Genomic DNA, 27,158 nt, shown 5'->3' with positions numbered 1-27,158 from the left:
AGAAAAGTATTTCCTTGGCTGGAAAAGTATTTCGTTTGGCATAGTGTTTTAAAAAATATTTGAACTTGAATGTTTTGGGGGAAGGGGGAATATACTCTCCAACTATCCTAGTCTTTATACTAGGTCCCCATCACTCATCTACAAAGCCCCCCATAGCCCCTGAAGAAACTGGAGTAAGTTGCAAATACCTGAGAAACTGCTTCTGCTTACCATTTAGTTTCCACTTCTCTGCTCATGGTTTAACCAGCTCAAATGTCACTTACTCTTAGAACCCTTCCCTGATCCACCAAATCATAAATTATTGCTCATCTGTTTTCTTATGGCACTCTGACTATTGTATTCTTACAGCATTTATCATATTACTTATATACTTTAATGATCAGGTCTATGCATGGTAAAGACTTTGAGATCAGGTTCATATTCTTGCTAATCTTGGTATCACTCACAAACACAGCCAAAGTGCCTTGGACATGCTAGGTATATAATAAATGTCAAAGTGAACTAAAATTAAGTGGAGAAACTACATTTTTATTTAGGAAAAAAAAACAGGCTGGCTTGGAATGAGATTTTACCTTTCAGGTACACTTTATAGGTAGATAGATATATTCTGTAAACTTCTAGGTGAAAATCTGTCAGTTATTAGACAGAGCTGGGTCTTTTTTTCCAGGGGAACTCCATGGTGATTTTGTAAATACATGCCTACATATCCACAGTGCACTGATAGAGAAATAGGGGTTCTGTGGTCATACAGACATGGTTTTCAGTCTGGCTCCATCATTTTCTATATGTATGGCCTGAGGTTGGTACTTAACCTCTCTAAGCCTAAGTTTCCCCACATCATGGTGATACTCATACCACATGAGGTCACTGTGAGAACTAAATGATACAATACATAGAAAGCACTTAGCACAGAGCATCACACATAGTGAATGTTCAATGAATGCTAATTTTATTATCTAAAATTGGCATTAAGATTATCTAAAATGAATAGGGAAAATGTTATTTTGTAATTCTCCTTTAAGTTTGTATGGTATTAAAAAATACACATACCAATTATATAAGCTCTTATTCATCACCCAAAGCCCTAAGGCAATTCATTATTATTCTTCGTTTACATTTTAAGGTATAATTAAATTTGAAGATATTAAGAGTTCTTTTATTATGAACCTTATTTGGAATAATAAAAGGAAGATTAACCTTACAAAAAACTCTTCAAAATGTAGTTTTTATTTGGTTCCTTGCCTGCTCTGTGAGCTTTCCCATTAATTAGACATCTGGAACATTTCCAGATAAAAGAGTTTGAAGATACTAAGACTTTTGTTCCCAGAAATAGATTTGACTCCCTGCCTAAGTTTCTGCTAAAAAAAGCATAAAATCAAGATAATATAGCCTTTTTGGCAGAGAAGGGGAAAGTCAAAGCATAGTTAGATTTACACTACAGTTGCAAAGATGAGTGAATAAATTTTCCATCACTAGATACAATGGCTTTATTACATTTAATTCGAACTTCAAATGTTTATGTTCTGCCTGATCATTCTCCTTCAGTCAACAACAGTAAAGGACAAATAAACTGTCCAAAAGTAACTGGTATTTTAGGACATTTTTGTTGTTGTTGTTTTGGTTTGTTTGTTTTTGCCTGAAATAAATCATTTGTACCAAAAATGTTCTTATGTTTCCCAAAATGTGTTCAAATGTTACAGTTAAAACTAATAAAGTGTTAACTCTTCTTTAATAACTAGTTGAAAAACTCATACAAAATACTAAAATAAATGCAAAAGATATGTTAATAGGAAAACATTTTTAAATCCACTCAGTTGAAAAAACTTCTAGTTAGGAATAATGTTCTTTGTAATTTACATTCAATACAACATGGACTGGTCCCCTAGCAAATAATATCTAGGAAAGAAATCTGTGGGTCAGAGGCTGTTTTCTGAGGACTGGGCACCAGGAGGCATTCATTTTTGGAAAAGGAAGTAAGTCAGGATGATTCTGTTTCTTCAAGTCTACACACGGCACTTCAGATACAAGCTGAAATCTGAACTAATACTCACGAAGATGTTTTCAAATCACTGAAGAATTTGAAGGATATTCAAGACATCCATAATGATGTCACCATCACTGTGACGCTGGAGAAGGGAAACAGCCAGCCCTGGGAATAGCGACCCAGCTGCAAATTCATTCACTCACTCACTCGCTCATTCATTCATTCATCCACATGCATTGATCAACTGCCTACGCTGTGGCAGGCACTATGATAGCTGCTGTAAAGACAGCTAGGACAAGATTCTTGTCCCCAGGGATATCAGAATCTAGGAAGAGGGGAAATATAGGAAGATTTAAATTCTATGGGGATAACTGCTAAAACAGACATATGGACCAAATTATATGGGAAAAAAAATCAGAAGATTTAGTAAATAACAACCATGATGAAGTCAGAGAAAGTTGTGTGCACATTCACACACACTCACATAAAACAAAATTTCAGCCAGGGATTAGAGAATAAGTAGGAGTTTTTTAGGTGGGGTATGTATAGATGTAATAGGAGGATGGAAAGGTAGTTGGGTCAAAAGAGCATCTTAGGGCCTCCCTGGTGGCGCAGTGGTTGAGAGTCCGCCTGCCGATGCAGGGGATATGGGTTCGTGCCCCGGTCTGGGAGGATCCCATATGCCGCGGAGCGGCTGGGCCCGTGAGCCATGGCCGCTGAGCCTGCGCATCCGGAGCCTGTGCTCCGCAACGGGAGAGGCCACAACAGTGAGAGGCCCGCGTACGGAAAAAAAAAAAAAAAAAAAAAAAAGAGCATCTTAGATAAAAGCATGGAGTTGTACAGGGGAGTGATGTGTTCAGAGTACATGAGCCAGAATTTTCTACAACTGAAGATGTAGCTAAGGTGGTAGCTAACGGTCTTATAAAGAAACTTAAATTTTTGAATTTAATTTTTTAGATTAAGGTAGTGGGGGGAGTCTCATGGTTACATTTTAAAGCAAGGAAACTGGAGGCTAGGATCCCAGGCTGCTGAAACAGTCTCAGGGAGACTCTAAGAGCCTAAATCACTGCAATGACAGCTGGAGTGGAGAAGGAGCTACAGAAACACATCAGTAGTCTTACTGACTGTATCAGCTGAGCTTCTGCCTTAGAAGGGAAATTTTTCTGAGATGATTGACAAAACAAATAAGGCAGAGGCACTATATGAAACTGCTGCATTAAGAACCTAGTGGAGGGACGTCCCTGGCAATCCAGTGGTTAAGACTTCGCCTTCCGATGCAGGGGGTGTGGGTTCGATCCCTGGTCAGGGAGTTATGATCCCACGTGCTTCGCAGCCAAAGAAACCAAAAAACATAAAACAGAAGCAATACTGTAATAAATTCAATAAAGACTTTAAAAATGGGCCACATCAAGGGACTTCCCTGGTGGCACAGTGGTTGGGAATCTGCCTGCCAATGCAGGGGAAACGGGTTCAAGCCCTGGTCCAGGAAGATCCCACATGCCGTGGAGCAACTAAGCCCGTGCACCACAACTACTGAGGCTGTGCTCTAGGGCCCATGAGCCACAACTACTGAGCCTGTGCTCTAGGGCCCTTGGGCCACAACTACTGAGCCTGCGCTCTAGGGCCCGTGGGCCACAACTACTGAGCCTGCGCTCTAGGGCCCATGGGCCACAGCTACTGAGCCTGCGCTCTACGGCCCGTGGGCCACAACTACTGAAGCCCATGTTCCTAGAGCCCATGCTCCACAACAAGAGAAGCCACTGCAACAAGGAGCCCACACACTGCAACGAAGAGTAGCCCCCACTCACTGCAACTAGAGAAAGCCCATACACAGGAATGAAGACCCAACGCGACCAAAAATAAATGAATGAATAAATAAATAAATTTGTTTTATAAAAAAATGGTCCACATCAAGAAAAACTTAAAAAAAGAAAGAACCTAGCATCATATTCTATCTGAAAGGGACATACAAATGAAATTATTATTATTATATATATATATATATTTTGGCTGTGTTGGGTCTTCATTGCTGCGCACAGGCTTTCTCTAGCTGCGGTGAGCAGGGGCTACTCTTCGTTGCGGCGCGTGAGTTTCTCTTTGCAGTGGCTTCTCTTGTTGGGAAGCACGGGCTCTAGGTGTGCAGGCTTCGGTAGTAGTGGCACGTGGGCTCAATAGTTGCAGCACATGGGCCCTAGCGCACATGGGCTTCAGTAGTGGCTGCTCGCGGGCTCTAGAGAGCAGGCTCAGTAGTTGTGGCGCACAAGCTCAGCTGCTCCATGGCATGTAGGATCTTACTGGACCAGGGCTCGAACCCATGTCCCTTCCATTATTGGCAGGTGTACTCCCAACCACTGCACCACCAGGGAAGTCCCTATTTTTTTCTTTCTGCCACCACTTTTTAGTTTTTAAAGATGATCACTGCAGTGGATGGTCTGGTTATTTAATCATGTTAACAGCCTAGGAGGATTGATCTGTGTCTTAGGCATTTCTACATCCCCATGGCACCACCCGAATGCTTTGTCTGTGAATCAAAGGTCAGTTCATGACATATAAAAGTAATTCGCTTGTATCTGACATCCATATATAAACACTTGAAGTCCTGGGAACACTTACTCTGCAGTAATCCAAAGTAGCAACATATTCATATGATCCTAGAGATAGCTCTGGCTTCTCATAGTGGTCCAGTCTTCTTCCGATGTGGTCCAGATGTTGGAAATAGAATGGTGGAACTAATAAAAACAAAATAGGAAAGGAAATCTTTTATTTTTACAACACAGACAATTTAGTAAGTTCTCAAAATTTATTATGGGAAGAAAGGAGTTAGTATGAGAAAAAAAATATTTTAGTATATTCTAAATATCCACGATTAAAAAGCATGTCTTAGAAAGAATAAGCATTTTCTAAAGTATCTTCTTGACCCTTCTGCAAGTTATTGATGACAAAGAATCATTAATGACTTGGATCTTTACAGATAAATAGCGGACAAAAGTACTGGCATTTTAAAATTGTCACAACCAAAATTTAATTGTCCCTATTTAATTACCTCTTTTAAAAGGAATTTTGACTTTTCTAACTATTTAACAATAAGCAGGTAATTGGTCCAGAATTTTCCTCAGAATATTAGAAACAGAAGTCTACACACATAGAGAAAAGAAAGACCGGTTTACTATCTTCTTATTTGGCCATATTATTAACAATAATGTTTATTATCCTTTAATTAAGAGATGTCTTCAGCCATGGGTAGTTTGCATGGTAATCTTTAATGTTTGGGAAAGGATTACTGTATTTGGGAAAGACTACACCACTAAGATCTCAGCTGAGGAACTCTTAATTTGATTCAAATGTCTAAGAAGGTTAGTTCTGGCAAAGCCCTGGAAGTCATCCAATAGCATAGGAACACTTATGAGTCACACACCAAACACATGGACAAATATGGCCTGGTATCTCTGCGAAAATGAACTCCTGTTGCCTTGAGATTAATTCGGCTGGCTGTTAAACCACTGACAACAGAAGTATTTAGAATAAGCAGTAATGCTCTGGTTTTAAGTGTTTCGTAAAGAACATTTTCATTTGTAAAACCACAGAAGTAATGACCTGTTTTAAAACCAGTAACTCAGTATTCTTTATTTTCAGTTGTGAACTAACACATGGGTTATAATAGGACTGTTTTCTTAGTTTCGCCTTAAGAAAATAATCACTAAGGCTTGATTTTTTTCTATTTTCTTACCATATGGCCATTTCTTTTTAAACAAGTTTTATAAGATTCATATGTACATATGGATCTCTGAATTCAGAAAATTCAATGTCTTGACAAGATTATGGAAGTGGGAAACTGATAGTTTTGGCTGAGCTAAGAAAGCTATGGGGGCCTTAAACTGCTACTTTATTACATTTAGATGAGATGGAGGATGCTGCACTGGCTGTTGTAGGATGTATGGGTGGTACTTTCTACAGTTCCTATAATTTATTTTCACACATCTGCATATAAGATATGAAAAAATTTCCCCTTAAAATCAATTAATTTTAGGGGGAATCAAATCAATCAAATCAAATCAATTTTAGTATTTAATATTATCTGCCATGTTTTATAAACCAGAATTCAAGTCCCCCCGTAAATCATGCACAGCCACATGACACTCGTCTTCTGGCGTGTCTTTTGGCCTCACATGCTTCCCACTGTGTAATCTCTGGACACTTTGAAGGGAAACAGAGTGGAGCCATGTGACCAAGCCCAGTGGGTTCTTTCTAACTCCAACAAACTTCTGTCTTCTTTAAACCTAAATGAAGAATACAGGCATCTGTGTCAATCTAAAGGAGTCTGGCTTCCTTGCAGGAACTAATATTGGAGTCTAATATGAATAGAAAATGAACAGGGCAGCTTCCTAGGCATGGATATCAAGGGAGGGGAATTTACTGTGTAGAAATACAGGAACTCTGTGTGGTTTTTCTCTACTAGGAAGTGGCGGGGCCTTTTAAGGTTCTGAGCTGACACTTTGGGCATTAAGCCAGAGGGTCACACCAAAGTGAAGATCCTAGATGCTCTAAGTGGATAGAAGCTGGACAAATTTCTGATCACCTTGCTAAGAAGGTTGAAGGCTTGAGTGAAGACAGTGGAAATCTGGTGACCTTGGTGGAGGTATTTATCAAAATGCTTCAGGAGAGGCCTCTGCCATCTCGTGACTTTTTTCCTCCAAAACTAAAGCCCCGGGAAGTGCATGGTCACAGGGTTCCTGAAATCCAGGTCCCAAGATTGTGTGACAGCCAAGGATTGGTTGCAGATTTTATCCAGGATGAGAGATGGAATAAGATCTTCCTTAGAAAGAAAAGTAAGGGTGGAGAACGAACAAGATCTGGTCTCACTAGTGTAACCAATTTGTACTAAGTAGGTGCCTTTGAGATGAGGCTGGAAACCAATGAATCTACTCCACAGCAAGGCATTTTTAAAGGTCTTTGTGAGTAAGCCTCACCATGTCAATCTCTGGCACTGGGAGTTGGGCAAAGCCATGGACTGTGATAAGGGGGCGGGTAAACAAGGAGACCAGCATTGCTCTCCCACCAGAGCACACACAGGAACCAAGGGGCCGAGAATGCCGTGACACAGGCAGAAAACTGCCTGAGCTCCCTTTTCATCAAGGAGCAGCCAGCAGCCACAGGCTCCTGGGCAGAGTGCTGTACGTTCCTCAGATCTAGTGCCCTGGAGGGAAGGATGTCTACAAAGATAAGAAACAGAGGAAAACACATAAAATTATGCTCTCATAATCATCGCGTGGTTCTAGAAAAACTCTATAAATGTAAATGAATATGGGAATGTTCTCAGCCTGAGAATGTGCTTCATTTGACACCAAAGAATTAAAAAGAGAGACATGTTATAAATATAATAAATGTAAACACTTTTGGCAAGCTTGCAGTTTTTTTCAACATCTGTGAATTCATACCAGGATGAAATTGAAAATACAGTGAATCTGGGAAAGCCCTTCATAATAACGTTTTTTTTAAAAACAATCTGACATTCATATTGGAGGAAAAAATCTATATACGTGTTAAAGCCCTCAGCTATACCTGAGCTTTTCCTAAATACTGATGAACTCACATTCAAGAATAATTCAGAGGAATGGTGAAAGAGGGAACAATCTCTCAAGTTTATCATCTGTAAATGTAGATAAAAGACAGTTCTTCTGTGTAATTTCCCTGAAGGGAAGCCAACCAGAACACCCTCAGTTTAGGACATCCAAGGCCCTCCTACTCTCATATAAATGTGTGAGTCCCACAGGGAAGTTGCTATGTTTCTTATAAAATTCAAAAATAGGGAAGTCATTTTTTTTTTTTTTTTTTTTTTTTTTTTGCTGTACGCGGGCCTCTCACTGCTGTGGCCTCTCCCGTTGCGGAGCACAGGCTCCGGACACACAGGCTCCGCGGCCATGGCTCGCGGGCCCAGCCGCTCCGCGGCATGTGGGATCTTCCGGGATCGGGGCACGAACCCGTGTCCCCTGCATCGGCAGGCGGACTCTCAACCACTGCGCCACCAGGGAAGCCCAAAAATAGGGAAGTCATTTAATTTCTCAATTCCTTTCCACAAAGCCTCAGTTGGAGGCAAAATGAAAATTTACCTCTTATGTTTACAGAAGATAAACCTCAGATATTGTTCCCTGTCTCATCATTCCTTTGAGTTATTCTTGAGGGTGTTTAGGAAAAGCTCAGGTCTAACTAAGAGCCTTAACAGATATATATTTTTTTCCTAAGCTAAGAAGTATAATATGTTCCGTTTACTACAGAACTTTCCCTGAGGGCATGTGCTGGCGTCACTTACCGTCATTCACGCAGTTGCAAAATCCACACTGGTACCTCCTTCCTCCTTCAATGAACTGCATGAATGGGCACATGTAGGCTTTGCACCTGTTGCATCTGACTGGTCCAGTCTCCCCATGATTTACCAAGTAGAGGGGCGTCTACAGGAAGCAAGCACAAGTAAGAGACATGTGGGTACAGGATTTCTAAGTTATTCTAAATAACCAAGGTTATTTCAGAAGTCCTACGTATTAAATTGTAATTTGAAAGCTCTGGACTCATTAAGGAACTCAACTCTTAGTGTTCACCAGGGGAGTAAGGATGCCTCTCTTGGTACCTTGTGGAATTCAAGGCACTACCCAAACAAAAATTAATTTAAATGTACATGTAATTAATAAGCATGTGTACATTTATGTATATGTGTCTTTACCCACGTATGGGAAGACAGAGAAAAAATACCATGATGGTAGTAATACTTAATAAAGCTTATGTTGGAAACGTCCTGGACACCGTGTATCACATATTTTGCTAAGTTTTTTCATTAACTATAAATAAAGAAGGGGGAACTGGGTCTGATTTTAAAAGCTCTGGTTTGAAAGATAGAAAAAACAGAGCAGGACTTCTTTGGTGGTCCAGCAGTTAAAACTCTGTGCTTCCACTGCAGGGGGCATGGGTTTGATCCCTGGTCAGGGAACTAAGATCCAACATGTCACACAGAGCACCCAAAATATTTATAAATAAATAAACAAACAAATAAAAGCTCTAGTTTGCATAGTGGTATGCCACTTAGCTAATTCCATCACAGTATATAAAATGTTTCTTCAAAAATGCAACTCTCTGAAGAAATATGCAATAATGTTCACTTGTTTAGGGAAGGAGGCTGATTCTGCCTTTTCTGTTTCTTTAATCCCATGACAAAACATCTCACGAAGTACTTTCAATGTGGCTGGTCATGCTTTGCCAGAACAAAAAAAATAAATATTTCAATTGCTTCTTCCTCACAAACATGCACAGAAACCAGTACACATCTTTTACAGCTTGAAAGTAAAAACACTCAGCATTAGAAGTCTGCCTTGTTTCTCAACACTTCCAGCTTTCAGAATAAAACCACATAGATTCTTTTTGCTTTTATAAATCTCCTTAAAGATAACATTTCTAGAAAAGCTTGACAATTACAGGGTTTGGCACATCAACCAAGTTTTTCTTTAAAGAAAAAGATGTAAATAAAGCAGACTGCTGTTTCATGGAGACTTGAAGAGCAGGAGGAAGGTGGCGATGAAGTGGGGTCATAAGGCCATTTTCTGCCATTTTCTTGGGGAAAAAAAAAGAAAAAAGAGGGCCTCCCTGGTGGCGCAGTGGTTGAGAGTCCGCCTGCCGATGCAGGGGATGCAGGTTCGTGCCCCGGTCTGGGAGGATCCCATATGCCGCGGAGCGGCTGGGCCCGTGAGCCATGGCCGCTGGGCCTGCGCGTCCGGAGCCTGTGCTCCGCAACGGGAGAGGCCACAACAGTGAGAGGCCCGCATACCGCAAAAAGAAAAAAAAAAAAAAGAAAAAAGAGAGAGAGATCTACTGTCTGTCCCTGCCCAGACGTTCAATGTGAAAACTAATCCGCTGCTGAGGTTTCAGAAGTGAGTTGTGAGATCTCAGAATAGGAAAACACAGATAGTAGAATACATAAAAGAATCAGGAAAAGGATAAAAAAAAATACATTCAGAATCACTCCCTCTGCACTGCCCTCTCCCCCATCTCTTGCCTCAAGGAAGCCAGAAGATGGATTGGACTTTCTTATTTCTGGTCTCTTCTGATCTGTACGCACGGCGTAGCTCTGGTGTCCCATGGACAGGGTTGTGACAGGATTAAATGAGAAAGCCATGTGCAGGACAGACTACTAAGCCTGGCATAACTAACTGTTGTTACCACATCTGTGCTGAACAGCCTTTCCTCCAAACCACTCAGCTCAGGAGAGAGTGTATATTTAATAGGACAGTTATAGTCTGATAAGTGTGAGATAGGCTTGAGTTTCTAAAGGCATTTATTTATATAAACTTTCAAATTAGCTACCTTGTTACTATAAAATGTTACTGTAAAAAATGATCTAGAAGGCAGGGAATCTACCTTGCTGGAGCTTTTGATAGTATCTGATGGTTACAAAAGTTGACAGGTACAATAGATTTTAAAACCATTCTAGGAGTTTGATTTAAATACACATATATATTCAAATATTGACATACACAATACTTTTTTAATATAAACTTTTTGTTTGAAAAGCATAAAGTGATGAATGTGTATCTTCTTCAACTGGTAATAATAAGAAATAATCTGAGGGGACAAAAGGGAAGCAAACAGAAAGATATTGGTACCGACAAGAGATTCTTAGGACAGTGAATGGAGAATCAGAATAAGAAGTGAAAGACAACAAAAAATGTAACGATAAGGTAGCTTTTTCTGGGTCAGAAATCCAGTCATCAGTCATGACTTTGGTTGCTGCTCTGTTCTACAGCTTCAACCTCGGAGGTGAAGAGATGATTTCAAGAGAGTTAAACTAGGGTTAAAGCCTGCAATGTGCATAAACTCCAGTCAAGTTTACTTCTCTCATTCTTTTATTTTCAAAGAGTTCAAAGGCTATAATTAATTCCCCGAGACACTTTAGAAACAAAATCTGATGCAATTATTTGCTAGACAAAGCAGAGGTAATGGAAGGAAAATTAACCTTATTTTTACTGATATGATTTACTGAAAGACAGGCCCAGCCTAAAATGACTGTGAAACTGTCGGCAGCTACCACCTAAGCATTCCAGTCCTGGCAGATTCAAACTTGCAGAACTGAAAATGAATGTCTAGTAACAAACTGGAGTCGAGTAATGACTGTATCGAGGCTGTAAAATACGCTTGCATTTTTTCTGTTTTCACTCTTCTGGAAACTGGATGATGGATAGGTAAGGAAGGTCCTCAGACAACTGAGGTGACAGTAAAGAATGTTAAAAGCTTTTTAACTATTTGCATTTTCTTTCTGGGCAACAGGACAAGGGTCTCCCAACACTGTCTTGTTTCATCTCTCTTAGGCTATGTTGAAGACCATCAGAGATTTTTCTTTGCTCTCTCCAGATGTCTGCTTATCTGCTCTACAGTAGCATGCATGAGCTCATAAATAGCTAATCTCACTTTTTTTCTGAGTTCAACTTCAGTGTATACAGCTTTAAAAAAAAATCACATTACTTTCCAAAAGTTGCCTAAGTTTTTTTTTAATTCTTACCAAGGGTATTATATTATACTTACCTCAGAGCTATTTTCAGACTTTGTAATTTTGTTTGTAAGTGTGTTTTAATCTTTTGGCCTCTGGTATATTCCTGCCTGCTCTTTCTTTTCTGTTCTTCTCTTAAATGGAAAAAGTAAAAGGATGGAGAGCCTTGCTCTAAAACCTTCATCTGGCTATTCTTGGCTCTGATCCTGTGTGGTATGAATTTATATAACATGTAAGTGATGGGGTTGCTGGGGAAAGAAGAGGGAGGAGAATAATATTTGAATCTTTTGCTTGTATTTTTGAACTACCAGGGTTATGCCAAATACTTTATTGGTACTAATTTTAATTAAGATGCTTTAATTGAATAAAATGGACCTCTTTTTTGTGCATATGTAACACCATGGTCAATTCTGGAGAACAAGAAAGAATATAATTCATTGAGAAATTAGGTTCAGTGGTAAAACTTTTGGTTATTATTCCACGTAAAAGGAGTAGAAAACAAAATGTATCAATCAACAACTCCTCTTCACTACTAATACAATTTTTAAAGTTTTCCTGTATTTATATATTACCAGTTTTCTAAGTATTACTGCCATTCTCTTTAACATCTGTGATTCGGTGCTGGGTATGCTGTGTGCCTTGGTGGGGCATACAGTCCAGTGGGATAGAAAGACATTAAACAAACAAGCAGGCAAACATGCGATTAAAAGAGCAAGGCAGGAGTAGAAAGAATACTTGGGAAATCATCATTAATAAAAAGTACCGCTAAACCATTCACAGATTGTAATCCGAAACAAAAACAAATGAAGCACAACCTAGAAAGATCCAACATGAAGAATTCTGATAAAGTTTATAGCCTCTGTATTTTTGCTTTGGCATCTCTATAACTAAAAAAAGTCTGAACACCCAAGTCTTGCTATATAGTCTTTGTCTTAGCAAAGTGATGAATAACAGAAGGCAGCTAAATATTACAAGCTGATTATACCAAATCTGGAAAGCTGAAGAAAATATGAAGGTGTTCTTATAGCATAGATCCACTAGGTGGCACCGTACAACTAAAAATTAAAACAAAACTATATAATTTCCTCAGTAGGTAATAAAATACTCAAGATAATTATGCTACGTTCACTTTATGTAACTATAATAACATTGACCTGAACTGACATCAGTTATTACCATCACAAAATGAAGAAACTTATACTTTTCTTGAAAAATCCTCTGATAATGGTTAAAAAATATTCTGGGTGAAACAACGTGATTCAACATGAAATACAGGCTATTTTAAGCATGAATTACACAGAAATTATAGAGTGTGCCAAATTAACTGAAGATAATAGCCAAGAAAAACTTATTTTAAAAGTTTCTAATCCTCTTCCAACTTTTCCTTGTCAACATGTAGGAGAGCGGACACAGTGATGGGATAGGCAGCCCCAGCACAGCAGGCACAGTAGGCCGCTGACGGCAGCCTGGGAGGCGAGGAAGCCAGCGTTCCTGCTGCCAGTGCCCAGCCCCTGCTCTCTGCGTTCGCACTCGAGGTGCAAAATAACAAAGCAAAGACAAGGAGGCTTGCATCATGGTGCTCAGCAATGCACTGTGATGGAGAAATGATTTTCTTCCTGTTGGACCATCAAATCACAGGCAACAGTGTGGCTGAGGGGAGAGAGAAGACAGAGTGGCCAAATCGGAGATTTCAGGAACACCCTGGCTTGGGAAGGTATTCCTGCCTATCTCCGGGATATTCCTGGGTGAAAACCGTCCCCCTCTCCTCTTTCTTCTTCCATTGCTCCACTGTTCACCTCATTTTTTCAGGACAAGAGTTCACCTAAGTCCTAACGCATGCACACACATGCTCACACTTTAACCACCTACTTTCCCCTGTCTTCTAACACTTGTTTACTGATTTTGAAAAAATACACATTTCCCATTTTCAATGTATAATTCTCCTGTTTTTCCTCTCCTTCTATTTCCTTCATTAGAAGTCTCCAGGAAAGTAATCAGTATCCTGGGACTATATAGTTGTTCCCACATGACCAATATTCTACTTTACTAAGTGTCTGAAGGAAATATCTCAGCTAAATAATTACTAGTAATGGGAGAGACATTTTTGCCTACAGTGGGTCCTAAATCAGATCAGAAGATTTATAGCAAGAAGACCTGCCAAAATGTGACACGGTCCTCCAGCTTGATAAAGGATCATATTCAACATCAGATTATATTCCCCAATAAATTTGATCTTTACAATGGTAAATACATCTCTCTAGCAGCAAAGGTTTTGTGTTGTCAAATGTGATTCTGGCACACAGCTACTTCTTTGGGATTGGAGTGCTGCTTATTTTTTGGATCTGTCTCAAGAGAGGTCAGTTGGTAATTTGGATTAATCAGGGGGTATAAGTAGAAGCATGAAAATGGTATGTGAAAAGATAATCCAGAAAATGTGACGAACAACTACCCTTTAAAAATGTTAAACATTCAGACTGTTAGGCATGCTGGAAGACAAGCAGAGTCAGATTCCCAGAGGATTATGCCCAGCAGCTAAAATGAAAAGAGAGTCTGTATCAACTGCACTTATTAAAGATATTTCCATAGGAAAGAGAAAGGAGAAGCAGCTTGTGTGTGTTTTCTATTTTTGGCTTCACCATATATGACATTCAGTCAGCCTACATGGGCAGAAAATGTACAGGGCAGTAGGCTGCTTACTGTACACACGTTTTCTCAACAGCAGTTCTATTTTGTTGGACTCTTTAAAATAACAAGTATGGCATGAAAGAATAATATTTTCTGAATGCCTTTTAAAAATCATGTTATGCAACCTTTAAAAAGAAACCGAGCCTGATAATAAAATATTCAATGTACTGTAATAATTATGAAAATTATTTAGACTTTAAAAAAATGTTTTCAGTTGGCCCTAAAACTTGGCATTTTCATATTTCCAGAAAATTAACCTCTTGCTAGTTTTGGTATTTGTGGCACCTGAGAGATTATTTTCAACTTTTTCCTCTTCAACAATGCTGTTAAGTCTATTTATTTTTATTTTTTTTAAGTCTTTATTGAATTTGTTACAGTACTGCTTCTGTTTTTATGTTTTGGTTTTTTGGCTGTGAGGCATGTGGGATCTTAGCTCCCCGACCAGGAATCAAACCCGTACCCCCTGCATTAGAAGGTGAAGTCCTAACCACTGAACTGCCAAGGAAATCCCTGTTAAGTCTATTTATTCTTGTTATAACTATATCTAGAGCTTATATTGGATTTGAATATGTCTTTTATTTGGAAATTGGTCTTTTTTGGTTTGGGGGGGTGTTTTTATTTTTTGTTTTGGTCTATCCAGCATTGAAAAATCCTGGAGAATGTTACTGATTCAAATTTATAATATATGTAAGATCATAACTATCATCTGTATGATTTATATTCAATAGTTTAAAATGCTTTCATGTATATAAAATCTAATCGTGATGTTGAGATGCTAACAACCCTGGCAGTGAGAATTATCATCCATGTTCAGAAGGGAATGGACATGTGAGGGGCAGTGACTTGTCCAATAAACTGCAGAGCTATAGCTTGGATCCCCATTCATTTTCTGTGCGAAACATTCAGAAACAGCTTGCAGCTCGCTTCTGTAGAAAAAGCACATGGTTTCAGAGAAAGCTGCCATCACACATGGTCTGTGACTTGAACCAAGCCCTTGGTGGTCCCTGGTACCCATGAAGTGTCTCCTGCCATTTCTCTCTCTTTCTCTACAGGAGCTATTTTATATCTTTTTAACTCCATTTTATCCTTCAAATAAGCTCTCCTCCCACCTCCCTCAGTAGATAACTTTGCTGCCTTGCTCACAAAGAAAAACAGAAAACCTCAGAGAGGAACTCCCTCCCTTGACTTTTCCCCACGGATTTACCAGCACCTACCTAAGGTCTTCCTTTCTCCCTCCTGTTACAACAGAAGGGGTATCCCTCCCTCCTCCTGACTTGTTGTCAGTGACCTTGTCTAAACTGGGACCAAGTCTCAATCTGGCCCCTCAGGACTGGCTTAGGCATTTCAGCTGTGTGTTGCCATATGACCCTGTGCCCAACAGCACTCATCACAATGCTTTACTTTTCAGCATCACTGCTAAATTCTCAGACCCATGCCTCACATGTCTAACATTTGTTTTATCGCATGTCTCCTATAGCACAATACCTGAGAGAGTGGGCAGTGATAGTTTTTGAATGAATGAACAGAATATCCACCAGGTACCCACAAATATACCACCATGACTACCCAGGGCAGTTCATGATAGGTGCTAAGCAAAAGGCACAGACAAAAGAAGAAATCACTTGTGGTGGTGGGGGGGGTGCAGGGCTGGGCATTGGGGAGTGGTCAATAAAGCACTCTTTCAAGGTGGGTAGTTACGCAGAGATACATTTCCACTGACTGACAGAGAGGGAATAGTGAGAACAGCACAACTTGGGAAGAAAAGCCTGAGCTTGGCGTCTGTTGGCGGTTAGCATGCAAGTAGCCTAGTCCAGCTGAGAAGAAGGAAGATAAAGAGGAAGGATGGAGTGATTTTATGGAGAGTTGTCGAAGCCAGGTAGAGTAGTATGTCCTCACTGGCCAGGTTTCTCTCTCTCTCTCTCATCTCAAATCAGTTGTTGCTGCATAGTAACAATTCTGACAGAACATAGTTAAGAGATTTCACCATTCACGAAACAAAAATCATGTCTTTGGAAGAATGGTCGGTATAGGTCTTGAAACCTGCCTATCAATTAGTAAATTCTATCATATGTTTTACAATTACCATGAGGGATCTTTAGAATTTCTGTTTGTTTCATCATCCCCTGTATTTTATTCAATTCCTAAAAACTCTTTTAAAAATGAATTCAAAAGATGTTTGAATATTAGATCTAATTTTTAAGGTAAATTTCTAACTATAAAAAAATTCACTCCTTAACAGCTTAGGTAAACCTCAGGTTCACCGTTGATCCCCAGGGCCTGTATTTCAGAGTATATGCTCAATAAATATTTATTGAATAGATGATAAGAGAAGGAGGGGGGAAGGGAAAAGGAAAAAACTGAAGTTTGAATGAAAAAAAAATGAAGGAAGAAGGAAAATACAGAAGTCACGTTTGGGCATGAGGATATTTGCCAGTTCTTTTATCACAGAAGATTAGGTGTGGGTGTGAAAAACCTTAATATGTTAAATAAGTTCATCCCAATATATGCACAAATAACTACACTGGGAGACTCTTCTCTTGAAATGGCCAATAGCGTCTTAAAGCAAACACAGCTGTGACCCTTCTCCCCAGGCCCTCTAATGCCAGGGGCACTTTGTAGTGGGGAGGTCAAATTGGACTATATGTTGAAGTCTATGAAAGGGCTGCTCCTGGTGACGAGGCATCCAGAGTTTCGAAAGGGAAAATAAATATCAGTGCAGTTCGGAGAGCACCATAGTATCAGTTTTCCTGAATGGAAGTCATAGTTCATGACTAAATTATAAACCGTGAGAAATGATTCTTAACCAAAAACTGCTCTGTTTGGATTGGGTTATGCTGATGCAGTCTTTCAAGTTATGGGTATATTTGCAAAGATCAGCATCATTTTTCTTCCTGGAACACATGTTGGCAATTTGAGTAAGACAATCCCTCTCAAGGAGCTATGATATTCAGGAATTCTATAGCTGAGAGACATTTTCCCACATTTCTTTTAAACTTTGACCTATTACAGTTTATCTTTGGTCCCTAAGGAAGAATTACATTTTGTTGTCTAATTATAGGCCACTTGCAGAAGCCATGTTTGATTGCTTCAATTGCTATAAGAACGCACAATGTTCCGCAGATGATGAAAATATATTGTAGATTCAAAAACCCTATGAATCAAGTTTGTTTCTTCCATAACAAAATGATTGGCAGTTTTTTGTTCCTCAAAGGAAAGTTGTAAAATAGTCCACTTTAAAGGTGAAAGTGTTAAAAATAATAAGCCTAGAGGCAAACTTCCTTTGTCTCTCTGACAGAATTACAAGTCAGCCAACGTCTTCCCTCCATTTATCTCACTGCTTTATGGCCATGAAAACACCTTCAAAATGTCCCCCCCTATGCATGAGTCAAGTCTATTATTTAAATGACACCCTCTCAATCAGGCATACCTAACCTATTCAATCAGAAACCTGCACTCTACCCCCTCCCATGGGCAGTTCTCATCCCCCAATCTGCTCTACTTTTTCCTTCCTCCATTTGTTCAATAATTTTCTTATTATCAGGTTCATTGTCTTGCCTCTTTCTGTTAAAATGTGAGCTCGATGAGGGAAGAGGTCTTTGTCTGTTTTGTTCACTGACATATCCCAGGACCAGGAAGAGTACCTGGCACATATTGGGTAAAGAGTAAATGTTTGTTGAATTCAATACCTGTTGAATAGCATAGAAAGAAATAAACCCACGCACCTATGGTCAATTAATCTATGACAAAGGAGGCAAGAATATACAATGGAGAAAAGACAGTCTCTTCAATAAGTGGTGCTGGGAAAACTGGACAGATACAGGGAGAAGAATGAAATTAGAACATTCTCTAACACCGTATACAAAAATAAACTAAAAATGGATGAGAAACTTAAATGTAAGACCTGATACTATAAAATTCCTAGAGGAAAACACAGGCAGAACACTCTTTGACATAAATCGCAGCAGTATCTTTTTGGATCCGTCTCCTAGAGTAATGGAAATAAAAACAAAAATAAACAAATGGGACCTAATTAAACTTAAAAGCTTTTGCACAGCACAGGAAACCATAAAGAAAACAAAAAGACAACATACAGAATGGGAGAAAACATTTGCAAATGATATGACCGACAAGGGATTAATCTCCAAAATATATAAACAGCTCATACAGCTCAATATCAAAAAAACCAAACAACCCAATCAAAAAATGGGCAGAAGATCTAAATAGAGATTTCTCCAAAGAAGACATACAGATGGCCAAAAGGCACATGAAAAGATGCTCAACATCACTAATTATTAGAGAAATGTAAATCAAAACTACAATGTAATATCACCTCACACCAGTCAGAATGGCCATCATCAAGAAGTCTACACATAATAAATGCTGGAGAGGGTGTGGAGAGAAGGGAAACCTCCTACACTGTTGGTGGGAATATAAGTTGGTACAGCAACTATGGAGAACAGTATGGAGGTTCCTTAAAAAACTAAAAATAGGGCTATCGCATGATCCTGCATTCCCACTCCTGGGCACATATCTGGACAAAACTCTAATTCGAAAAAATACTTGCACCCCAGTGTTCACAGCAGCACTATTTACAATAGCCAAGACATGGAAGCAACCTAAATGTCCACCAACAGATGAATGGATAAAGAAGATATGGTATATTTATACAATGGAATATTACTCAGCCATAAAAAAGAATGAAATAAGCCATTTGCATTATAAATATGAGCTAATAAATTTTCTATCCTTTTCCATTATTTCATGGATTGTCATACTAAGTGAAGTAAGCCAAACACAGAAAGACAAATATCATATGATACCTCTTATATGTGAAATCTAGGAAAAAAATGACACGATGAACTTATATACAAAACAGAAATAGAGCCATAGACATAGAAAAGAAACATGATTACCAAGGGGGAAAGAGGGGGGGGATAAATTAGGAGTTTGGGACTAACACACATATACTACTATATATAAAACAGATAACCAATAAGGACCTACTGTTTAGCACAAGGAACTATACTCAATATTTTGTAATAACCTGTAAGGGAAAGGAATCTGAAAAAAAAAATATATATATATGTGTGTGTATGTATAACTGAATCACTTTGCCGTACACCTCAAATTAACACTACATTGTAAATCAACTATACTTCAATAAAAAAAGAAAAAAAAATTCTTGTTGGAGAAAGTAAATTAGTAATCCTTCATAAAAATGGACACTGCTCATCATATCACAAAACAATGTATTATTGCCCAGATTATGTTGTACAAAACAATTGAAAAATTCCTAAAAATTCATGTGATTATACAATTATAAAACTGATTCTGTAAATAAGCATATCAGAAAAGTCAAATTACTATTTCCCTTTTCAGAGTTGATACCTACAGAAGCTACACATTTATCCAAGCATATCCAAGCTTTTTATATGAATTGCTTTTAGAGTGGGAAAAAATACAGGACTCTAAGATTCATGCAGTCCGATGTGCTATCAATGTCACCATCCCTGGTGGACAGCCCCATGCCCTGGCCAGGCCACTTCCAAGTAATGCAGCAAATCATCTTTTGTGAGTTAATTTGATCTGGGCAAATAGACCAAAGCCATTGGGAGGTAAGACTTGAAAATAGGGTTTTACAAAAAGTTGAGAAGAAATTTTGAATTTAAAAAATGTGTGTGACCAATTTGAAAGCATCTAGAGAAATAAACACATTTATATATTTATTATATATCAATAATGAGCTGGAAGGAGATGAAAGATGACTTTTTAATTTATCAAATAAATAATAAAAATTGATAAACATGAGCTAATAAATTTTCTACCCTTTTTCTATAGGAAAAGGAGAAATGCAGACAAGACTGATGTTTGAAGTACTTATATAAAAGAGTTTTTCAAAACTTTTTAAACTGTGGAGAAGAGAGTATGGAATATAGTAAACAAAAAGAAACTTAAATCTCATTCTCATGTTAAAGACTATGATACACATCAATTTACCTTGGTAGTTCAGTTCTGGATTAAGAAGAGTGAATTTGGGACTTCCCTGGTGGCGCAGTGGTTAAGAATCTGCCTGCCAATGCAGGGGACACGGGTTTGAGCCCTGGTCCGGGAAGATCCCACATGCCGCGGAGAAACTAAGCCTGTGCGCCACAACTACTGAGCCCACGTGCTGCAACTACTGAAGCCCACGTGCCTAGAGCCCGTGCTCCACAACAAGAGAAGCCACTGCAATGAGAAGCCCATGCACTTCAACGAAGAGTAGCCCCCGTTCTCCACAACGACAGAAAGCCCACGCGCAGCAACGAAGGCCCAATGCAGCCAAAAATTAATTAATTATTTTTTAAAAAAGAGTGAACTTTGTGGTGTATGAGTTCCATGATATCTACATACACTAGAGTTTGTCATTATGGCTCTTCTGTTTTACCTGTATTTTGCAGACATATTGTTCAAGAAAGTCAAAGATGCTCTTATTTTCCCAAATAATAACATTTTAAAGATTTTAACCCTTTTTTAAAACATGTATGTCCATATATCCTCCCCCCCTCATAAATACACATACACATACACACACACACACACACACACACACACACAGAGTATATCTTCACTTTATAGTGAGATGATATGGAAAGAAACAAATACTGGACGGGAGAATAAAGTGAAACCTAAGCTAAACGTATGAAGAATTTTACTGTCCAGGAAATTCTTTAAGCAACTATCATCCTAGTCAGCACAACTTGGCTCCTGGATTGTCAGTTCCTTTTTAAATTACCTTGGAACTTGTTTAGTAGCAAATGCAGCATTTTTACATAAAGTACATGCTCAATAAGTGTTTCAGCATAGATCTCTATGTGAAAATCTCATCAAATTACTTGGCCTCAAAAGTCTAATTTACTTCCCAATACAAATGATATTGTGGAATGAAACTATCATGTTAAATATTTATTTAGCACAAAGGTTTTCCAGGAACTGTTTTAGGTCTTGGGAATAAAATAGTGAGGAAAAATTACCGGTGGTCCTTACCCTCATAGAACCTAGTGGGAGAAAGAAATCAAATACACAAATACAAAATTGCAAACGGTGATACATAGTATTAGGAGAGCTCCAGGGAGTATAATGTGGGGTATCCTGGAAAGCTTTCCGGAGGAGGTGACTTGAACTGAAATCTAAAAGGTGAATAGTAATTAACTAGGCTAAAAGGACAGAACTGTGTGGGAGATGGAGAGAAAATTATTCCAGCAAATGCCCATGAAGCACCTTATGAAAAAACAAAAGCTATAGAAATGTTTATATAACGGTGGGTGTTTATCATTTGAATAGTAAAAACAGAAAATAGTGATGTAATATCAAATGACAGAGACCATGCAACGTTTTTTTAAAAATGTAAGTGAGTAGCTCTTTCCCTTTTACATGAATATAAATTGTGGCATCCACATCAGTTTCCTCCTTCTTCTTATGTAAGATATGTAGCTAGAATCACTGAAGGGGTATGATAATATCTCTCTTAGATGTATACACTTCAGGTAAATTTAAATTACTGTAGTTTTCATACTTTTCTTCCTTGTACAAAGTAGAAACCCCAAATCTATGATTGTTGGATTAAATTAAATTTTCCAAAGAGGAATTTATATGGTACAGCAAATAATCATAACTAATGATAAAGATATCATTTCTCATACCAGTTTATTTTATTTTTAAACAACTAAGAGTTAAGTGGTGTTATAATTTTATGAGAGAAATGAGGTTCAAAAAAGTTAAGTAAAAATTTTCAAGGTCATACTGCTAGAAGTGGTAGAGTCAATTTGTGCACCCAACTTCAACTGACGCTCAAATTCCTGCCTGTACCACCTTACCCACACGATGTTCAATTCCTGACAAAGAATTGGTCCCCAAATCACTTGTGCATCAGACAAACTTGGGTGCTATTTTCAAACATTTCATGAAACAATTTCAAATTACAGGTTTGCATAGGGCTTTCTCTTCCTTCCATCCTTAAAAATATGACTTTATTAATTTTTTTAGCCTTTTATTCAGTGAGAACTTGTTGCTTAGGAAACTTTCAAATAAAAATCTTTAAAATTTTGACTTTTGTATACTTGAGCACTGAGAAGACATATCAACTGCAGAAATTTTAAGTTCTTGTATTACCTAGATATCCATAAAATGTGACTGAAGTTAGTAATAACGAAGCAGTGTAGAAACAGTGTATTTCACTGATTCTAAAATCTCATCAAAGCTTCCAACTCAACATGACACAATGCTAAGAAGTCATTGTTAGGAAGATATATTTCTCTTTTAGAAATGTTAAAATGTGAAGAAAATGTGAGAAAATGTGGGCCTTAGAATTGATGAAAATGATAGTGAGAGGCTCTAAAATACTTCCTCTACTGTGGTGGCTCCTCATGGATGCCCAGCATTCTACATCCAGGGAGCCTGGTCTTCTCGGCTCCTATGTGATGGATGCTGTATACTCAATTGCCAGGCATTGAAGGTCATAAAACCCACACCTGGTTTCACTGAAAGTTAAACCAAGGAAGAATGCTTTCTTTTTCATTCTTTTTTCTCCTGATGTTATTCTCCATTTAATTAAAAAAAATAAAAATAAAGAGTTACATGAATAATTCTGTAATTGAAAACATAAGCTTGGTATATTTAAACTTCTAAATTGTAACTTAAAATAGAATTCTAACAACCTTTGCCCTGACAAATGTGACTCTCCCTGTATGTCTGCTACAACACCATTCTAAAAAGGGATTACGTTCTGTTCTTCAGCTGCCTAGCTTTTTCATAGTACTTTTTCATAGCACTATACAAACAGTGGCCAAAATCCTTAAGGGATAAGATTTAGTTTCTAAAGTAACTTTATACATTAAGTATTTTAAGTGTTATATTCGTAATTCTATTTCTACACGAGTACATAGATTTTATTTTTCCAAGTTTTTATATTAATACTTTTAAAATATTGCATTAAAGCAAACAATTTAAGACTACAATGCACATATTAAAAAATAGATTCAGGTTTTTGAAGCTTTCATTTTAAAATAATTTAAGATATAAGTCTTCTTTAAGTTCTTCAAAGGACACAATATTACGCAGTAATCAGTTTCATTTCAGAGCATATTTATCACTAAAGCTAGCTAAATTGGGGCTATATATAAAAATGCATAGTCTCACAATCTTCATGTGCTTTTTAAAGTGAATAATATACTACAGATTTCTTATACTAAAAGCATAATATAAATGAAACCCCTTTGGGTTGGGTTGCACAACATATTCACATATATTTCTAATAACACATAGGATGTGTGACAAATACATCGTAATCCATGCTGAAAGTCCAATAAAGAGTGGAAAAGTAAAGTAGACACTAGCAGCCTTCTAGATTTATAGAACATCGGAGCCAGGCTTCTCCCTCTTGGGAATGGCAGCCCAAGGTCACAATACAAGGCACAGCGGAGACCTACAGTCATTTCCTGGCTCCTGACCCAATAGGTGTTCCACCTATTGGTTACCATCTATGGTGCTTTGGAGAAAGTAGTCAATTTTTATTGGTTTCTGAAATATCTTTATATGATCAACAATTCTTCCTACTTGTTTAGCTGTTCTGCTCTATAATGAAATATAACCTCTCTCATTAATGTGATAGAATATATCTATGATCTCTCAAATGATTTTTTTCTTTATCCACAGGGTTTGTCAGAAGCCTAAAATACCTAGAAATCAACCACTGTTCTGTAGCTTGATTTGTCTTTGTCTTTTAAATGTCATGTCTACCCAACCCTCAGAAGAGTGCATTTACTCACCTAGGACCTCTACTGTATGCCCAGCCCACTGCCAGATTCTGGATGGTCTTTGCCTTCAAGGAGTACTAAGCAGAAGCTTGAAGTCAAAAGACTTCAAGAAAAGAGGTCTAAGATGGACATGTCAAGATAGCTCACGAGCTTGCAGAAACAGGAGGCTCATTGCTAAAACAACTGCCAGCAAGAAAAAGGAATGCTATTTTATGTGTTTAACCAAATAAAACCTCAACAAGACAGATGTTGCTGAAAGAACTTGGAATTCGGAAACTCGAGTTCCAGCAGCATTACTTATTAGCTGTGTGACTTTCATTGCCCCAGAACCTGTAGAACTTCTGTATCTATAAAACTCAGATAACATCCATTTCACAAGCTATCTTCCTTTAAAAAAAGTTGTTGATACACAAACAAAATACTACAGTGAGGCAGAATTTTTTTCCTTTGATGCATTAAACGGCAGTGGAAACTCTGCCAACTCATGCCAGCAAGATTGGCTAAGTCAAGTGCATGACCAAGCAACACTTTCTGTAGGTGATGGATGTGGACGTAATGTGTTGGTGTTTATTCTCTTACAGTCTTTTCCCTTTTTGTTAACCTCATTTGTCAGTTCACTGACATCCATCCCTTTTTCTTTCCAATGGCATCTTCTTCATACCTACCGAATCTATCAGAATATGAATAATCATGAAGAAAAATAATTTAAACAGTATTTAATAACAGTACAAACTTCTTTACTCATTAAGTCATAACTAACGTAAAATTTCCCTGAACCTAAACTCAAGAATGAGATTACTTCCATTACAGCCTTTTTCACACTGTACAAAAATTAGCTCTGTCCCAGCAGATTTTCTACACGTTCTAGACAAGAATAACTGGTCTTGTTTTTCCCCATGTTCCTAAAGTCCAGCTCAGTTCCTATAAAGTAAGTAGGGGATTATAAATCAAGTGAAGTTTAAAGTCTTGGATAAAAATGTATCTGATTAAACTAATTCAATACGAAAGGAAATTACTTTGACAGTTATATCCGTTTATAATCTAAAAAAAATATACAGATATTCCTGAATCTATTCACAGATGGAGTAAAAGCTTCTGCCATCTGGTTTATAGGTGAAATTATTTAATTTCATGTATAATTAGATGATGTATGCACTTGCCCCAAATGTACAGATTTCCTATTTTTTAAAAAATGCAAAATTAAGTATAATCTTCAATCCTTTGTGCTGGAAATCTATACCATTTCTACCTCAGTCTTAAAATACGGCATCAAAAATAAAATCACAGGTTACTAAGCAAAAGAGCTTACAAGATAACTGATTACTTTTGCTGAATAAATACCTCATAGTTAATTATATTAAATATGGCAATGGGTTCCACATAAAACACATACCAAAAAAAGTTAAAATTTATGGTAAGGAATATGACATATTAAACAAAGATGACACAGATATGCCCTTGGAAATAGCATACATCTCCAAAGCAAACTCTCACAGGGAACATTCTCAGATGGTAACTGCCTGGGTTAGGTTTATTTTTATAGTCCGTTGCTAACACCATGACATGCTTTAAAGGTTCTGTCAAACAACAGAACTGACTTAAAAAAAAACAAACCACAAAACTGCACTAAATAAATCCTTTTGATCAATGCCATATCAGGATATCTTGAAGGATATCTTTTTTTAATTGCAGTAATGATGGTAATATTAGTCAGATAAGGAATAAAATCCTTATCTGGATTTTCCTTATAGGAAAGTTTTACTATACCTAAAAATAAGCAAGCCATTTATTCTAGAGGAAAATAAATTAAAATGCTACTCACAGGGAGAATACCAGTATTCATGTAATTCATTTACCTTCAAGAAACATACTTTAAAACTTATTTCCTTTATTATAGGTTATAAATATCAAAAATCAGCATGCCCCTTGTTTTCTATTATTAGCTCTAATTGTTTAGCTTCGGGCTTGAACAATTAAATAAATGATAATGCCATTTATGGATATGTGGAAGTATGAACAGGCTTAGGGTGTAGAGATCAGAAATTCACTTCTGAGCATGTTAAGTTTGAGGGGTCTATGAGTTACCCAAGGAGAGATTTCAGAAAGGCATTTGGATATGTGAATGCGGGGTTACAGATACAGGGATGAATGAATAAGGGAGCAACAGCATAGTGATTTAGAGTTAGGGACTCAGGTTCTGACTGCCTGGCTTGGAATCCTAGCTCTGTTACTTAGCAGCCGTTGGCCTGAATGAGTTATCTAACTCTGTGCCTGTTTCCTTATATCTAAAATGGAACAATAAATAGGTTTATGTGAGGATGAAATAAATAAACATACATTTATAATTGTGCTCAATAAATACTCTATAAGTTTTGACTACTATTATTCTCTCTAGCTACTCTAGTAGCTGTTACAGATGATACTTAGTCCTTGGGGGGACAGGGAGTATGCGAGAGAAAAGAGGAGACCCCAAGCCCAAGCCTTAATGAACCCCAATATTAGATGTCAGGAAGACAACAAAGGGAACTAAAATGTTCCCTGCTTGTGAAGCAGGAAAAAATACACCAGAAAGGTGTCATGGAAACCACATGGGGAAGCTGCCAAGAAGGCCCAGATCCTTGGTGACCTAGGCTTTCATCCAGGCAGTGGCAGAGTGCAGCAGTGATGGTTCCCTAATGCTAGTGGCGCTCCACGTTCAGGTCCAGTTAAACGCCCAAAGAGGGAGACAACTTTCTCGAGGGCACAACCTTTAGGAACTTCTTCCTGGTGTTTTAGCATCACTTTTACATTTCTTTGTTTTCACCTTTAAGTCTATTTCAACAAATAAAAGTAAAGTATTCTTTAAAATAGAGAATGTCTTCATTCAACCCAGGACACACTGCTATATAAGAAATAGTAATCCTTCTCAAATACAGTATATCCATTAAATAGCTTACAATTTTGTTCATTGATTTTACCTCAATTACATATATAATATATAAAAATTAATTATATATAAATATTCATATGTATAATACATAAATATACCTTTGAGTAATCCTGTTCTTGAAGGTCTAAGAAAAAAGGAAAGGCTTCTACAGAGAGAGCCTGAATAGAGAAAATACGTTTACCTGGTCAGCACACAGGGTCTACAGCAACATGAAAAGACTAGAGTGTGTTATTTGCTTAAGCA

The 27,158-nt window shown here is 37.8% G+C and overlaps 1 protein-coding gene across 2 annotated transcripts in view; it reads right to left on the bottom strand.

Annotated features, from left to right (window-relative positions):
• The window catches only part of SEC24D (SEC24 homolog D, COPII coat complex component), a 119,214-nt gene that overhangs the window by 36,696 nt on the left and 55,360 nt on the right, over nucleotides 1–27,158 (bottom strand). For both annotated transcript variants that reach the window (XM_082600376.1, XM_082600377.1), the window contains exons 9-10: nucleotides 8,292–8,430; nucleotides 4,598–4,713 (exon numbers count right to left, since the gene is read on the bottom strand). In XM_082600376.1, coding sequence (XP_082456502.1) covers nucleotides 4,598–4,713; nucleotides 8,292–8,430 — 255 coding nt within the window. The remainder of the gene's footprint in view (nucleotides 1–4,597; nucleotides 4,714–8,291; nucleotides 8,431–27,158) is intronic.

This window comes from Mesoplodon mirus (assembly GCF_964341445.2).
Source record: "Mesoplodon mirus genome assembly, chromosome: 2".
NCBI classification, from domain to species: Eukaryota; Metazoa; Chordata; class Mammalia; order Artiodactyla; family Ziphiidae; genus Mesoplodon; species Mesoplodon mirus.
This window is presented reverse-complemented; position numbering and strand designations above follow the sequence as displayed.